Source organism: Drosophila hydei, unplaced genomic scaffold (assembly GCF_003285905.1).
Source record: "Drosophila hydei strain 15085-1641.00,03,60 unplaced genomic scaffold, DhydRS2 tig00000060-arrow-pilon, whole genome shotgun sequence".
Lineage (NCBI taxonomy): Eukaryota > Metazoa > Arthropoda > Insecta > Diptera > Drosophilidae > Drosophila > Drosophila hydei.
In genome coordinates, this window is record NW_022045656.1 from 2,630,456 (window position 1) to 2,646,668 (window position 16,213).

Consider the following 16,213-nt stretch of genomic DNA (forward strand, 5'->3'; position numbering starts at 1 on the left):
TTAATATTCCATCAGCTTTTTACTTCAATTTGTTTTCTAAACTAATCTGTATTAGATATTATAAAGTTGATTATAAAATTTATATCAAAAATTATTAAAAATAATTCTCTAATGACAAACTTTTTTTTTCCATTCCATTGAGTTATTAAAAATTGATCTTTTAAGCCTTAAAGCCGTATAAAGTTGTTTAAGTTAGCCCAGTTAACTATTGAAATCAAATGTTGTTTTTTATTGAAATCAAATTTTGTTTGTATTTTTTAATAATAATTTATTTAAGTAAAGCAAATTGTTTTTGAAGTAAACATAGTTAAGTGTAGCTGGTGGCCAAGCACAAGGGGCGGAACGTAAGCCAAGCCCTGAGCGTGGCAACTGCCTCAACAGCTGGCGCGTAGTATGTACACGGATACTGACTGATGCGCAAAAGCATAAAATTAAATTTGGCAACATTTCTCATAATGAACTTAGACTCTAACACAAAATACACAAATACGTTAAGTTTTTCGTTTTGTTTATCTTTTCTTTTGATTAATAACAAATTGCACTAAGAGCCCACTAAGGGATTTGGGTGTTGGGTGAGAGGCGGAGGATCGGCTGCCTACTCAGCACGCAGAACAGGCGTCACCTGCACCTCGTTCTTCTCATCGTTTTGTATAGTTAGTTTGGTCAACTCCTGCAGCTCCGCATCAGCAGCTGAGGCAGGCACCTCCTTGGTCACCTGCACCGTATCGGGATAGTTATTCTCGCCGCTGCCCAGCTCTTGTGCAAAGCTGACCACCGTCTTGGGCTCATAGTTGACGCCGAGCGCACCGCTTGGATCGGGCGTGGCAATGGTGGGCTGCTCGCTGGCATGTCCATTCGTATGCGAAATGGTGATGCTTGCTTCCTCATGGGCAACGCCATTTTCTGCGTGCGCTGCTGGAGTAACCACCTCTACCTGTACCTCTACAGCAGAAGGCGCCACTTCAACGACTGTGGGTTCAACAATTGCAGCTGCTGCTGCCTCCACTTGCTCCGATTCCGCTTTGCCGTCGTCATCCTCGCCGGCCACAGCCTTGTTGACCTCCTCAATGGCCTTGGCGACCTCCTCGGGTGCCACATCGTCATGCGCATGCCCATTGCTAAGAGGTTGCTCCTGCTCCTGCCCCTTGACCTCCACCTTGTCCTTCTCCTCCTCTACTCCGCCATTGTGACCATTGGTAAGCACCGCCGGCTCTGCACTGTGTCCATTCGCAGTGGGAACGGCTTGCTCCTGTTGCAGTTCCCGTTGTTCCAGCTGCTTCTCCTCCTCAATCTTGGCCGGCAGAGGCATTTCCAGTGAAGGTACTATAGCCGGACTAGCCATAGTCTCTACAAAAGAGGTACGATTGGGTGAATCCGGCGAGATCATGACGTGGGTGAAGTAGCCGCTGCGCCGATTCTCAAAGTCCAGCACATTCTCCTTGGCCAAACGCTCCTGAATACGTCGCTGCCGACGTATAAACTCCGGCAAATTCTCATCGTCGTCTGCTGGAGCTGGTGTTGACTCAACATCAGCCAACTTTGGACGTCGCAGCACCACCTTGGCGGCTTCATTCTGATCCGCAGAGCCATTGGCATTGCCATTGCTGTTCGCCCAGCTGGCGGCTGCTGTTGAGGGCTTAAAGACGCCATTGAACTTGGTGCCGACCACAAATTTGTTGCTGTTGCTGCTGTTGTTGTTGTAGCCAGCGCACTTATAGGGATTGTAGTTGTTGTTGGCATTCGGTTGCGGCGACAACGGATGATGGCCATCATTGTCTTCCAGCTTAGGTGAACGGGCGATAGTGAAGTTGGGCTTGCCGTGGCTGATCAACAGCTTCGTTGCCGGCGAGGGGCTCTTGTCGCTGAGGGGCGATGGCAGACCGCTGCGAATTTGTATGCTCGGCTTGTTGATGGTATCGGCCATGTTGCAACTGTGTGTGTGTGTGTCAATGTGGATGTATGCGTGTGTGTGAGAGATTGTGTGACTCGCTTGTAGCTGATACGCGCTTTTACTTTCCGTCTATTAACGGTGCTTCGCCTGTGTTTAGCTGTAAAAGATGTTACCAAAAAATTGGAGAAAAAAGAAGTAAAAAAAATTAGTCAAATGCAAATTAATTTTGGATTTTTTTTTGCTTTTTTGCCCAATCATAATCATGTTTAATTTGTGGAGAAACCCAAAATCAAGCAAATTATTGTTAGATTTTTATTGAAATTAAATTTAATTTTATATATTTTATTTATATTGTTTTTTTTTTTTTTGGGACAGCACCTTGAGAATGTGGCGACTGCTTTCTATCAACTATTTGATTTTATGACCACTCAGCCACGTTTAAAGCGTTTATTTTTTACTTCTCATCAAGAAGGTGAGTCACTTGTTAAGAAAACTTCGATAAGTAGCTTTAAGTAGCTGCTTTTAAAGTTCAGCAGAATCAATTACTCATTTTTTGTTAAAAGCACAAATTTTATTTTAAACAGTTCACATTGTCGTTTAGAATCTGAATATATATATTTATTATATATAATCCATGGCATTTATCAATCGTAAATAAGCCAATTAAAGTTTCTTTAAGGCTTTTGCTAATTTATAACTTATTTATAAAACGACTTAAAAGTTTTTAAGTGTGTGCAAAGTCCAAATAGTAACGTTTTCAAAAAACGCCACAAGCTAGAAATTTAATTGATAAGCACTTGAAAATTGGTCAATTACATAAATATATATGTAAACACACATATATATATTCTTTGTTTTAACTGTTATTAATTGGCTATAATTCTAGCATATAAAGCACTAAACGCAGTTTGTGAATTGGCTTAAAGGAACTTAGAAGAAATGAACTTCTAGAAAGTGTTTAAAATTTTGTAGTTTTCTATGTCAACTTTTGGTCTAATAATTTACTATCACTACAAATTGATAATCACTCAATTAAATTCAGTTAACAGTGACTGACAGCTGACTGAGACCTATATATGAATTATTATATATGAATTTCAAAGAAAAAGCTTACTATTCCGAAAAAGAATATACGTTAGTAATACATTTGACTAATGGCTCAAATGGAATCTATAAGGCATAAGAATCTTCATTGTATTCTTTCGACTAAGCTTTTCTATTGAAACTAATTACACATTTCTATATTATGTTCTCCATATATAATATTTATATTAACAATATATAATATTTATATCATCAATAACCATTCCCGAACCACTTTCAATAGTAGCTCAAGTCAATTTGTCACAGATAATTATGTCTATTCCATTAGAAGTTATTATATATTTGATAAATTACGAAAATAATCGAAGTAAATACCTTTCTAAAGTAGTTAAAGCTCAACGAGTATAAAGTAAATAAAATAATCTATATTATTATGATTGTATTGTATTATTATTATTGTACATTATAAATATGCCCTCGATGACAGTTAGATCTGAGTGCCTTGACAACATATCTTTATAGACGCAGATCTTTCGATCTATGCTTCGGCTCTTTCCTTGGGTCTTTATCAACTGGGTTATATAATGGCCACACGTTCACCTGCAAATTGTGCCTTTATCTATCCATCCAACTTGGCGTTCAGCCTCGTGCTATAAATCACATGTTCAGACCTCATCAATGAAAAAAACAAAACTTTTGCATACCGCGTATTTACTTTCGCTGGCAATTTGTGCTGTGTGCTTGTGTTTCTGGTTTTCCAACATCATTTTTCGTGTTTTTCACATGGCGTATGCGTAATTACGTAATGCGAACGGACAATGCACGGCCAGGGCCATCAAGTGGTCATTGTCTGGTTTCCAAAAAAGCAACAAAAACGATAAACAAATGCCATTGATTGTTTATTGAGCTATGTGAACTGCTTAAATAACAATTAGCTGGAATCGTTCAAGCCATATACACTTCGGGCCGCGGCACAGATCGATCAACTGCATGTGACCCAACTGGACTAGAACCTTATCAATAAACCAGTACACGTACACGACTCGTAGCTGATACGAGTACAATTTTCATTGTCAGACCCTGTCAGCCCCTCTCCATCTTCAATGTCAATGGCTAATTTAATTAGTAGCTGCAATTTATGGACCTGCATTGCAGTTACTCTCATAAATTCTATGCGCATTCAATTACAAAGCCAAAGGTCAGACTCACAGTTTATTTGATTTCGTTTTCAACTTTATTGTTCAGCTATAATTGAACTTATTTTTGTTGTTTATTGCCGTTGTTGTTGTTTGTTTTATGATGTCTGGCAGAGTGTCTAGCAATTGCGACGCATCTAAATTAGGTAAATACGCTCTATGTCGATAAAGTTTGTCAAGCAAACATCTAAAAGTTAACCGAGTGGAAACTAGTTAAACTAAAATATATAAGCCTTAGTTTAATAGTGTCTTAAAGGCATTTCCAGATTGTCAATTATAATAAAAATTCCTTAAATCTTAACTGCTTTTGCTTATTCTAAAGTAATATGAATTTATTCTAAAGCGATATGATCATTGCCAATCTTGAAGTGCACACCAGATATCTGTAGGCAATGCCCACTGTACACCAGTTGATTGAAGTTGAAGTATATCAAAGCAGCGAACAGGCATTGCATTGTCCGACATACTGACTTAATTATTTATTCCATTAAGCAACCGAACGTGCCGAACAACCCGTATTAATTTTTATTTGTCTTTCAACCTACGCACAAAGCCCCATGACAAACAACTTAATAACGTGCATATAGAAATGTTTATATATTGATAAACAAAAAGGAAAATCGTAAAAACAAAATTTCAATTACAGATCTTAAATAAATTGGACTCAATTCTTTTCGCTGTTTGTTGTTGCCGACAGGCAAAAGAAATTTTGTTTTTCGTGAACTTCGATGCGAGTGCTGCTTGGCCTTGTGGGTGGGTGGTTGTGGCCTGTTGGTTGGTGGCTCGCCTAATTAAGTGCAAATATCCAACTTAGCGACAGCTGTTTACAGCAAATAATTTAAGCTGTTTTGCACATTTTTTTCCGCATCATTTTTTTTGTTTTTATTTCCAATTTGACTTGAAAAAAACACACAAAAAAGTTGCACATGATCTGTTTAGTGCCTGGGGCACGGAGCACTTGAAAATGCGAGTTGACCTTGTGTTTTGACGGCTTGTGTTGAAAAAGCTTAGATTTATACAATTTATATACCCTAGGAGTAGCCACCAAATGGTGTAGAAGAGCTTGGGTTGTTAAAGAATTTCCAAAGAAAACCAAAGAGCTAGAAAATTGCTTGATAAATCCGTTGAGAACTAATTAGCTCATATTTTGCATATATCATCATCTATATACCTCCATGCCGAATAATAATAATAAATACATAAACTGCTTTTTATCAAGACCCACAATAAAATGTTAAATTGTTAAATAAGCCATTGACGTTTGCCATTAACTAATTATCATATAATATAGTGTTTATACATTTATCTCAACTCTGTTGGTTTTAGAGCTAACGTCATACCAATTTGCATGGGATTGTCTCTTAAAGATATTAAGAATAGACTGATTAAATTGATACTATATAAGAACTTGGCAAAGTAAACATAAAGAGAAATCATAAACAACATAAACAACAATGATTTTTATATAAACACAGATAATATCACGCAGAAAGAAGTTAATTGCAAAAAATGGAAAATATATTTACCAAAATGCTCACAATACTAGTATATCATAGTCGAACATACCCAGCTAAGATATATTATATATTCTAAATATATTATATGCATATTATTTGCATAAGGTTAGCGAGAACGGAACTCCATTTATATCTTTCTAGCTGACTACAAAAAATTGCACTTGAATAAGCTCTCAGAGTATACACACATATTTTTATATATTTGTATATATATATATTGATTAATTAGTAGCAAATAAATAATAATACTATACAAGCCATATGATGTATCTCCAAAGCTTTTTCGCTGCTGAGCCAAGCATAAGCAAAAACAAAGTACAATGAAAACCGGCTTTTAACCTAAGACCTTGGCTGAGCACCAAAGAAAGCGAAAGTATTTACATTGTAGCCTGATTTATGATTTAAAAAGTTGCATATCATATACATATGTATGCAAAAGCAGCAAACAAATATTTATAGATTGTCAACTTTCTGTACAACATTTGATAATACTATCTAGGCAGCTCTCTACTTTCAAGCTCTCAGTTATTTATGAGCCAAAAATAAAGTTCACATTTGGCCAGAAAGTTCTTGTGTTGAGCAAAAGCTCTTAGGTGTGAATTGCTGGTGTGACAAATGCGCCAAGACAATAAAAATAAATAACAAAACAAACCTACAAAAAAACTGCTGCTATAAACGACCCTGCCCAGTCCCAGTTATAGGCTACGCAGAACCCAAGACCAGGCCGTTCACATTTGTTCAACTTTTTTGGGTTATATCTTTTATATTTTCGCATTTCGTTGCTGTTGTTGTTGGTGTTGCGTGCGTTTGGTGCGTCTATCATTGGTAAATCAAAATTGGTTACTTGGCCCCCTTTTTGGCCCGAGAAGCAACCGAAGAAGTAGGTGTGTTGCCAACTCGTCTGTCCGTGTGTGAACCCGTCGCTAGCTGCTCTATTGCCACAACAATTGCATTGAGTTATTATTATTATGTTATGAAGAGCGAGCACAGCTCATCTGGCTGGGAATTTCGCACTTTTTCTCCATATAAAAAGATGTCTATAGACGCTCGCAGCCTCTGAGCTTACGATTTGAGTCCCTACTCTTCACAACTATGATAAATGATTTTCTGTTTCGATTTAAGCCAAGTTTTAGTATGTTAGACGTTTTTTAGCTCAAGAAGTTCAGCTTACATGGAGCTACGTATATAATACTACGCATAAATAAGCAAAATGCAAAAAATTGTACCGTCACGCAGATGCCAATCTAATCAGCAGTCATAAAAGGCAACAACAACAACAAAATACAAATACAACAACTGATAAAGAGCATAATCCAAAAACGGGCAAACTCAAGAACTTGTGCGAGTTGTAATAACTTATTATCTAATCAGATGATTAACGGCCTCCACCTGCAAGAAAGTGAAATCTCCCTGTATTAAAACCAACAGCATAAAATGTTCGAAAATAAAATTATGCAGTAAAAACACACAAAACTGGGTTCAAGGTACGAACCCAATGCATAACGGTAAATACTTGACTTGACTATATATATAAATATATATATATATATATATATATATAAATATTTCTGTTTTAAGTTTTTGAGCTCGTAAAACAAAGTTTTGCATGCAATCGAGTTGCAAGCAAAAAAGTGAAAACTATTTGCCGTTTTAACGCTATTATAGCATGTCTGCATGTGGATTATATTTATAATATATTTTATATATATTACTTTTTAGGAGAACGTACAAGTCGAGATTTGAACTGCGCGACACTTGAACAGATTTGTCCAGAATTGGCCACACTAGACTACACTATAAATTTAACGGACCCAGTCACGCACAGATGCTAAGCGGCTTTTTGTGGCATTTATTTGACTTTTTGCTTTAGAAAACTTTATTTTTTGCGGCGGCCAACACGTCGTATGCGCAATTGTAATCGCATAGAATGCGCTCAGAAATGATTTACACGTTGGCAAAATTATTTATTATTTATTATTATTATTATTATTATTATTGTTATTTTTGGGCAGCAGACGCACCTCAAAAGCGGTTGTTGCCGTTGTTGTTGTTGTTATTGTCGTTTGTCCGCTGCGTTACCGTAAAACGCCAAAACGTAACTGAAACTGAACCTGAACCAACTTCAACACTGACGAGCACCTCTGAAGTCGTCCGGCTGTCGACGGCGACGTCGACGTCGACTTTGTTGTCGCTTTTATAATACCCAGCACCCACTGGGTCCCCGCAAACAGGGTATCATGATTTTATAAAAATACTTGCAACATGCCCAAGGATGCGGAAGCAGCTCGAAGACCCTGTAAAGTAGCAACAACCAAGTCGATTACATTTCTGCATCCGTCTGTCCTATAGGACTCATCTATAATTATTCAGTTAGTTGAATCCACCTCGAACTTCTCAAGACTTTGAATCCTATGTTCTTGCAATTATTTTCACGGCACACAGGGTATCTCCTATTCGGCCCCTCCCGACTTGAGCACTTTTACTTGCTATTGTTGCTGTGCTTGTGTTTTGTGTCGGTTATCGCGCAAAGTGCTCGTGCGCATAGCTGCCGCAAAATAAATATATGTATATAAAAAAAACAACAGCGCGAAATAAAAGAAAATAAAATACCTGAGCAGCAAACGTGTAAAGTTGACGCTGTTAATAGCTAAACAAATGCCCTGCAGGCGCGACCCACTACAACGTGAAAGGTAAACCAAAAACCAAAGACATTTCCCTCTAGTCGAAAAACGAAGTAATTTTTTCGCTTTTCGGGTTTCGTTTTTCACTTTTAATTGTTGCACAAATTATGCATAATTTCTTAGACGGGCTGAAATGACTGGCATTTCCGACACTTGTTGTTAGCCAAAATGGAAAAGTTAAACAAACATCGAAGAACTCAGTTCAGCTCAGCTCAGCTGGTTTACACGTGTGTTCAGCACGTGATCAGCTGACCACGTATACAAACCCTGTTCCTAATGCGTATTAGCCACAATTGTTCCTACAGACAGACCTTTATCTTATTATGCAACCACGTTTGACTCACTCTCGTTCCAATAAGCCTTTCGACTTAGTGATATAATCGTATGTGCATATAACGTAATTTGGGTCAGAGATATTGCAGCTCTCCACTGCAATTACTCTTTATATGATTATATAGATTTATAAATGTGCCTTAAGCACTGCTAACAAAAAGTCTCTACTTGTAAATATTTAGAGAGTTTTGTAAATAAACAATCACATTTACGAGTACGAATCATTCTTATCATCCGAGAACAAAAAAAACATGGGAAAAGTGTAAAATATTCTAGTTTAAATTGTCTAAGGCATGAGAGACGTATATTAGTCACGTATGATGAATACAATTATAGGACAGACAAATAATACAATAACTGATATGAGAAATCTTTAGTGCGTCAGTCACTTTGAGATAACCATTATTAAATGATGATAAAGAATATTTAAAAATATAAATATTTAAATTAAAACTGTCAGCTGCTCAAACATTTTAAAAAATTGCAAGAGATTGTTAACAACTGAAGTATGTGAATTTATCACAAAAAATCATGGGAAACAGTGGAATGATTAAGTAATAATGGTTCCGCCTGCCGAATCCTCGGTCCAACAACAGTTAGGTATATTTAAAACCCAATATTTTCGATTTGAACTGGCCTAGAATGATGCTACATATAGTTTAGAAGACTGGTCTAGGTAGGTCGATAGATCTAGGTATCAACGAATGTGTTGCAAATTTCTACATTCAAACATTCCGAATACACTCTTTTCAGTTCATGATAAATTAAACAATTAAGTAATTAAGTTCTAGACGCTAATGCCGAACTAGTGAGTACTTTAAACGCTTTCCAAGCAGACTCCATAACTTATACTTGTAAAATAGTTTTCGACTTTTTTGAATTTTCGTCAGACATTTAAGTCAAAATTGTCTAATAAACAAGCAAACAGTGTTTGTTATTATTAAAACTGACTGAACAAAAAATAAGTAATAATTCATTACATAATTAGAAGACGACCAAACAAAAATTAAAAATTCAATGATTCAAATAAATATGAAACTTATTAAAGCCATCCTAAAAAGGACAGAAAATAAGTTTTTGAAGTACATTTTGGAATCCATTTTAGAAGCAGGCACGTTATCACAGAATACTTGTCTTCTACAATTTCAAAATCCCCATTACAAATTTGATTCGCTGAAGACATTTAAAATATCAATCCGATGAAGCTGATTGAACACAAAAAATTTAAATTCCAATACTCAAAGCAAAAGAAAATAATAATAATAATGTAGAATATTAAGGAATTGCACTTAAAGTATTTTCCATAAGCCAATTACGGTAGTTCACCAAGTAATAAGATATCGAAAATAAGCAAGATAATAAGTCTCACAAAATGTTCTCCCCAAAAAACGTCTATTGCAGGAATGCCATGCAAAGCGCAATTGGACAAAAAGCCAAGAGCTATGTGCGCCAGCTATTACCGCATAAAATTCCCCGCTAAGAACGTTGCTAATCCGGTATTTCTGTTGTTTCTTTTTTTCGTGGAATAGCAGTTCCATCACGTTTCCAGTGCTCGCATGAACATGCCCGAGCAATTGGTGCACGCCAGCAGCGACAAAAATATTGTTAACAGGCGCTTCTCGTATCGATTTGATAAGTGTTTGCTTGTTGCTGTTGTTGTTGTTTTTGCTTTGGCAGCAGCAATTTTGGGCTGGTGTTTTGTGTTTTTATACTTTGATTGTTTCAGGTGATACGGGCCGTGCAGACGAGAGAGTGTTTGCCTTTTACATGTTACGATTTTTGACGGCTCCTAATGCGGGCGTCGGCTTCCGCTGCCAATACAAATACTAATAATTTATAAGCAACACTTAAAACGTTGGCCATGAAATCGTGGCCAAGGCGATGGGTGGGGTACAAATAAAAGCCGTTTGACTTGGTTTGGCAAGTGCAAACTAGAGGCGGCAGAAGTGCAGGCGTGGCCCACTATAGTTTGTCTACGATAAACGGTACTCATATCTCTCATGGAGGTAAACTGGTATGTGTAAGCCTTTCGACCCGTTTTTCATAATAATAATAGTATGACTCGAGTTTTTTGCTTCTTTTTGTTCAGAACTCAAGCCAGTTTTGTATGTTATGTGTTAATAGGTGGCTTGTTGAATATCAGCGGTTAATTCAATATTTGCTCATCGTTACAGCTGGAATTCGCTAATGTGCTTTGACTTTCAAACTATCTAAATACAAACATAGATATTTGCCCAGTAAAACAAGACTAATTGGCAGTGGAAAAAAACGGAGAGAGAGGCGCCGAAATAGATCGTGCTGGAAGTTAAGCCGGCATTGCATTCAACCTTGACAAAGAAAATTTCAATTTGCTTAGTGGCAGACAAAATGTAGTTATCATATCTGGAATTTATATTGGTCCATATAGCGACACGTCGCTTCAGCTTCAGAAATTGTATCAATTTATGGCAAGAAGCAAACGAAGAACCAAACCAAACCAACCCAAATAAATACGCACGCAATTCTTTCTAATTCTATATGAGAAGAAATGCCGACAGCACAAAACTTTTTTGATTGGCTTAATTATGCACAATAAATACAGTTCGTCCATATATGTATGTGTGCGATATGTTATGTCCGATATCATATTTTGCAGCTTTCTTTTCTCATATGGTAAATTGTTGGGCGCTGCCAATTAAAATAGAAATTGTTGACCTACCAAAAAATTTTTATAGCTCGCTTACTGCATTTGCATAATAAATTGCTACAAATGTTTTTCCTAACAAACTCCAAAACGTTACAAAATATTTCGTCGGCGTAGTTGTTACTGCAAATCACACGCGTTTCGTTCAATAGAGGACAGAATAACTTTCGAAATACACACGACTTTTAAATTGTTAAAGCGCAAAAACGCTCTGCACAGGCGCATAACGTGTTTTAAACTGAGCGCAAAGACTGAGTCGATCGGTCAACAACGCGCGAACACACCGCCAACAGCTTTAATAATAACAAAAACAACAACATCAGCAAAACCACCAGCAGCAGCAGCGTCAAAAACACAAAAGCAACAATAGACAGCTTTAGTGAATGAAAGTGTATTTTTTATGCTCAGCTGTCTCTATTATTGTTACAATGACAATGTGCAGTTTTTATGCATGGGCCCGGGGCTTACAATAACTGTCCTTTACATTCCCACAATACCACAGTATAAACAATGAGCAAAAGCATGACGAAAATCTAACATATGCTGCGCTTGTAACGCACAATGAGCATAATTTTTAAATTGAAGCGCGAGCCGCATATTCATACTATCGATAAAAATTGCATGATTTTACAGCACTAGTTTTCAGTGTGCCTTAAAAGCTATCGAACTTAATCGAAACTGGCACCTGGCTCAGCTGTTTTGAAGAAGCAGCATACGCGTTTTGCAACGAAGTTATTTGCCAAAAAAATTACAAATACGCCACAAGATCATGGCTGGACGTGAAGCCGTCAAACGTGCCGTGCAACAGGTGCGTCCTATATTGTCCGTGGACAGGGAAGAAGCACGCAAACGTGCTCTCAACCTGTACAAGGCCTGGTATCGTCAGATTCCCTATGTTGGTAAGTCCATTTGTTATGTCATCAAACTGTCCCATCGGCTACAAATATAAACAATATTTTTTTCAATCAGTTATGGAATACGATATTCCAATGAGTGTCGAACAGTGCCGATCCAAATTGCGCGACGAGTTCGTCAAACATCGCCAAGTGACGGACATTCGTGTGATCGACATGCTTGTCATTAAGGTGAGTCTAACTAAAATGATCTTTGTCATAAACTTATGCTCCTTTAACTTATTAAACAGGGCCAGATGGAGCTAAAAGAGACAGTCGAGATTTGGAAGCAAAAGGGGCACATAATGCGCTATTGGAAGGAATCGCAGGATCCCAAACCCACAGATTTTCTCTCAAAGTTTATTCAGGGCGTTAATTAGCTATAAATAAAACAAGCACTGTGCAAATGCTTTAAGAAATTGAAATAGTTTAAATACAAAGATTAAACGTTTGGCACGAAATGTATAACTGAATAATCAAAAATTTTTGGGCGCGCTTTCGAAGCACTTGATTGTTGTTTATTAAATTACTTCAGAAAGGAATAATGTATACGAAGAAACTATTGTGTATATACCCTACATACAAGGGTATGTGAACTTGGTGGTTTGGTTGGGGGAAACGAAATACAATTTAAAATTATAGCAAAATTGTGTAAAGTATGCTTTGTGATAACGGCTGCTGATTGTTACTGATTGATGATAGGGTTGATTGATTGATTGATTGATAGATGCAAACAGTCTTCCAGCTCTCGTTAGCTATTCAACGTTGATACTTAAAATTCTATGCAGGTAAATGTATCCGTGGCCTTCTTTACTTCATGGCACCAGTTCCAGCAGATTATCCAGTGCGCTAATGGAATTCGAAAAGAGATCAGTGGTAATATCATCATAGTCCAAGCCCATGCGTTTCAGTTCCGTGAAGCATTCATCACTAAAGCCCGGTATTTCCAATGAATTGTTGCTCTTACTGAATGCATCATGGCGATTGGTATAGCCAATGCGTTCCCTAAACATTTCAGCCAATTGCTCATCAGTCAGCTCCACCGCATGCATCTTCTTGGAATGTTGACGTATCCTTAAATTTAAGATTATCTCATATTTTCTATAATTACTTGTATTTGGCCTTAAACTTACTTGCCGCGATCAGCAAACTCTTCGGGGCAGTGCTTGCATTTGTATGGATAATCTGTATGCTCGTATTGATGTTGTCGCAGACGTGCCCGTGAATTGGTCTCGAAATTGCAATTCTCGCAACGCCAGATCTTCGACTTTTGATGATTACGTTGTTCGTGCTCACGCAGCAAGGCAAAATTTTGAAATTTACTGCCACAAATGCGACAGCTTACCACCTCCTCCTCCTGAACATGGGCACGTTCATAGTGCACACGCAGCTCGGCCGCATTTATGTAATTAAGCGAACACTTGGCACACTGATAATGCCGTTCTGAATGCCGTTTGCGATGCACCGACAGCGATTCACTATTCTTAAAGCTCTTCATGCATATTTCACATTCGTGCAATGTATCCACTGCATGTTGCTGCTGCAAATGCAGTTCGTACTTGCGCATGCTGCTAAATTGTAGTTCACAAAAGTTGCAATGCACGGGCTGTTTCACCTGACAAAAGCGCTGGTGTGCCTGCAAGCTGCTCTTCAAATTAAACACCTTATCGCAGGCGGTGCATACAAATTGCTGCTCATTAATATCTGCACCCAATTGCTGTTGCTGTTGCTGCTGCTGCTGTTGAGGCGTATGCATGCGTGTATAGTGCGTACGGGCTGACCGCTGATCCTTGAAGATGCGTCCACAGGCGGGACAATTCTGTTGCACGTAGCAATACATTTCTGCAATGGATTAAGATGAAAGCTTAACAATTGTTTTATAGTTTCTCGTCTCTCATCCAGCACACACCAAAATCGCCATCAATTTTGTGATGCTCTATAAGATGCTGCTGCATATCCGTCCGGCTATTAGTCACATAGCTATTACAAGGCCGACATTTAAAGCTTTGATCTATAAATATTACATTATTAGATAGTTGTAACCCTTGCCACTTAGCTAAGCCCTACTTTTAGTCAGCCCTATGATATCATCTTCAGGCACATCACAATTGTGTACTCGCATATAATGCGTGCGCATCTGTTTGGCCTCCGTGTGTGTGTGTTTGCAGATGCTGCAGCTGAGCAACGGTATGTTCACATTAACATCCTTACTAGTCGTTGCTTTTGAATGGGTGTCCATAGAGCTGGGACTTGAGCCACTCAATTCCTCCGTAGCTATAAATAAGCAATTTAAATATGAATCAATTTGTTATCAGAAATGCTTTGAGCTTAGTGCTTACATTTTAATAGTATCGCTTTAATGGACTCAATGGATTGCAGTTCCTGGTTAGTTTGGCCGCTGCTATTATCATCGTTCAGAGTCATATAGAGCGCGCGTTGTATTAGATCGCCCTCAACGTCCGCCAGACCGGTTAACTCACCATTCTTGTTATTAAAATTATAATTATTGTTGTTCTCGCTGCTTTTGTTATCATTGATATTAATACTATTGTCATAGAATGTTTCACTGTTCTTCGCATCCGATCCATCGTTCTCATCCTCCTCATCCTGATCATTGCTATCATACTTAACATCGAACAGGATAACTGTAAGGCAGATAAATTAAAGATACATTTTTTAATGATTAAGATCACTTACCATCATCCTCCTTGGGTGGCTCACTGTTAAGCGACATATCGGTGTCTAGGCGGGGCATTTTTGCACCGCGCATATAAAGCACATTCTCCTCTATGGGAGCTGGCACCCCATCGTAGCTCTCCACGAATTGCTGGAACTCTTGACTGAATTGATTCCAATGCAAAAGTTCGCTGCTAGCCTTCCGCTTTAGTTCACCTGTTGTCGTTGTCGTCGACGACGTCTGTGCCGGCGGCAACAACTTAAGGCTCTGCGACTCAGCGAATAGTTTACGATTGGATTCCAGGGCGAGTTCTACAAAATGCATTGTTACCTCAAGAGCTCGGCAACAGCGGATGCAAATTTGCATGGGCCACCTGTAGCCCCCGAGAGACCGAGCCGTTAACGGTAAATTGGTGCACTGACGTAGGCCTTGACCGTAGGTCCGCGCATTTTTCAGACCCGGTATTTTTACATCCAGTTTGACGGTCTGACGACTTACTGAGAGGCACGCGCGGCATTTTGTGTTGTTCACTTTGTTCATAGCGAGCAACGCGTTGGATTTTGCAGCATCCGCTGCGGCGGCCATTCGATTGCAATTCAATTGTTTTTTATGTGCACGTAAAATCTTTTTCTTTTGTATTTATTTTTTTGAAATAAGCTGGTTTTACGGATAAGAAGTTAACAATGCCGCATTGGCTTTTCACTTGATTTTTTTCTTACTCGCGAATGTTGTTAGAGAATCTTGAACAAGAGAGTTACCTATGAACTGAATCGATTCGATACGAACAAGTTCCGAGGAACTATGAATGTTCAAATTTCATTCGATAAATCAATACGATATATCGATAGATGACTACGAAGAGTGCAGATAAAAACTCGGCGGTCCGCGCATATCTGAAATGACTTTAAGGAGTGCTGCACAAGTTAATTTTTATAAAAGTGAATATATTAGCTGGCATTGCCTTTCTTAAATCCCAAATTGAATATTAGCTTGAATTCAGTAAAAATAAATAACACGGAGTTTGTTTTATATTCATCAGAGAATAATGGACTTACTAGTCCCATTTAATCAGCTACTTAGGCAAATACACGTTTATTTTAAAAACAATTTTCTTTAAAAGTACACTATATTTATACAATATATGTACACATATATAAATAATATAGATAGTAATATACTCGTTGATAAAGACAACACTGCAATTTTAGTAGATGTAGTTGTAATTAATAAAACTTTATTACTGTTACCATAATATGTATTTAAGTAATGATGCAGACATATTTAATGTGCTTAATTTC

At 37.9% G+C, this 16,213-nt stretch overlaps 3 protein-coding genes across 6 annotated transcripts; 1 reads left to right on the forward strand and 2 right to left on the reverse strand.

The window, feature by feature from the left end:
- Nucleotides 1-397: 397 nt before the first annotated feature.
- LOC111592206 lies at nt 398-11,449 on the reverse strand. Of its 4 annotated transcripts, none has more exons than XM_023304276.2 (2): nt 11,361-11,449; nt 398-2,048 (listed from the first exon to the last, which is right to left on the reverse strand). In XM_023304276.2, the coding sequence occupies exon 2, from the start codon at nt 1,922-1,924 to the stop codon at nt 596-598; it is 1,329 nt and encodes a 442-aa protein (XP_023160044.2). In that variant the 5' UTR covers nt 1,925-2,048; nt 11,361-11,449; the 3' UTR covers nt 398-595. The 4 variants fall into 4 exon arrangements, with proteins under 4 accessions (XP_023160044.2, XP_023160041.2, XP_023160042.2 ...); XM_023304273.2 differs by lacking the exon at nt 11,361-11,449 and adding an exon at nt 7,670-7,769; XM_023304274.2 differs by lacking the exon at nt 11,361-11,449 and adding an exon at nt 7,378-7,486.
- Nucleotides 11,450-12,043: 594 nt separating this feature from the next.
- LOC111592118 (NADH dehydrogenase [ubiquinone] 1 alpha subcomplex subunit 6) lies at nt 12,044-12,657 on the forward strand. Its single transcript, XM_023304149.1, has 3 exons — nt 12,044-12,244; nt 12,315-12,430; nt 12,490-12,657. The coding sequence occupies exons 1-3, from the start codon at nt 12,115-12,117 to the stop codon at nt 12,616-12,618; spliced, it is 375 nt and encodes a 124-aa protein (XP_023159917.1). The 5' UTR covers nt 12,044-12,114; the 3' UTR covers nt 12,619-12,657.
- A 92-nt stretch (nt 12,658-12,749) lies between these two features.
- Nucleotides 12,750-15,684, reverse strand: LOC111592117 (zinc finger protein 782). The gene is made up of 6 exons (XM_023304148.2): nt 14,936-15,684; nt 14,578-14,883; nt 14,306-14,512; nt 14,148-14,249; nt 13,372-14,080; nt 12,750-13,312 (listed from the first exon to the last, which is right to left on the reverse strand). Exons 1-6 carry the CDS (start codon nt 15,498-15,500, stop codon nt 13,054-13,056), a joined length of 2,148 nt encoding a protein of 715 aa, XP_023159916.1. The 5' UTR covers nt 15,501-15,684; the 3' UTR covers nt 12,750-13,053.
- Between the last annotated feature and the right edge of the window lie 529 nt (nt 15,685-16,213).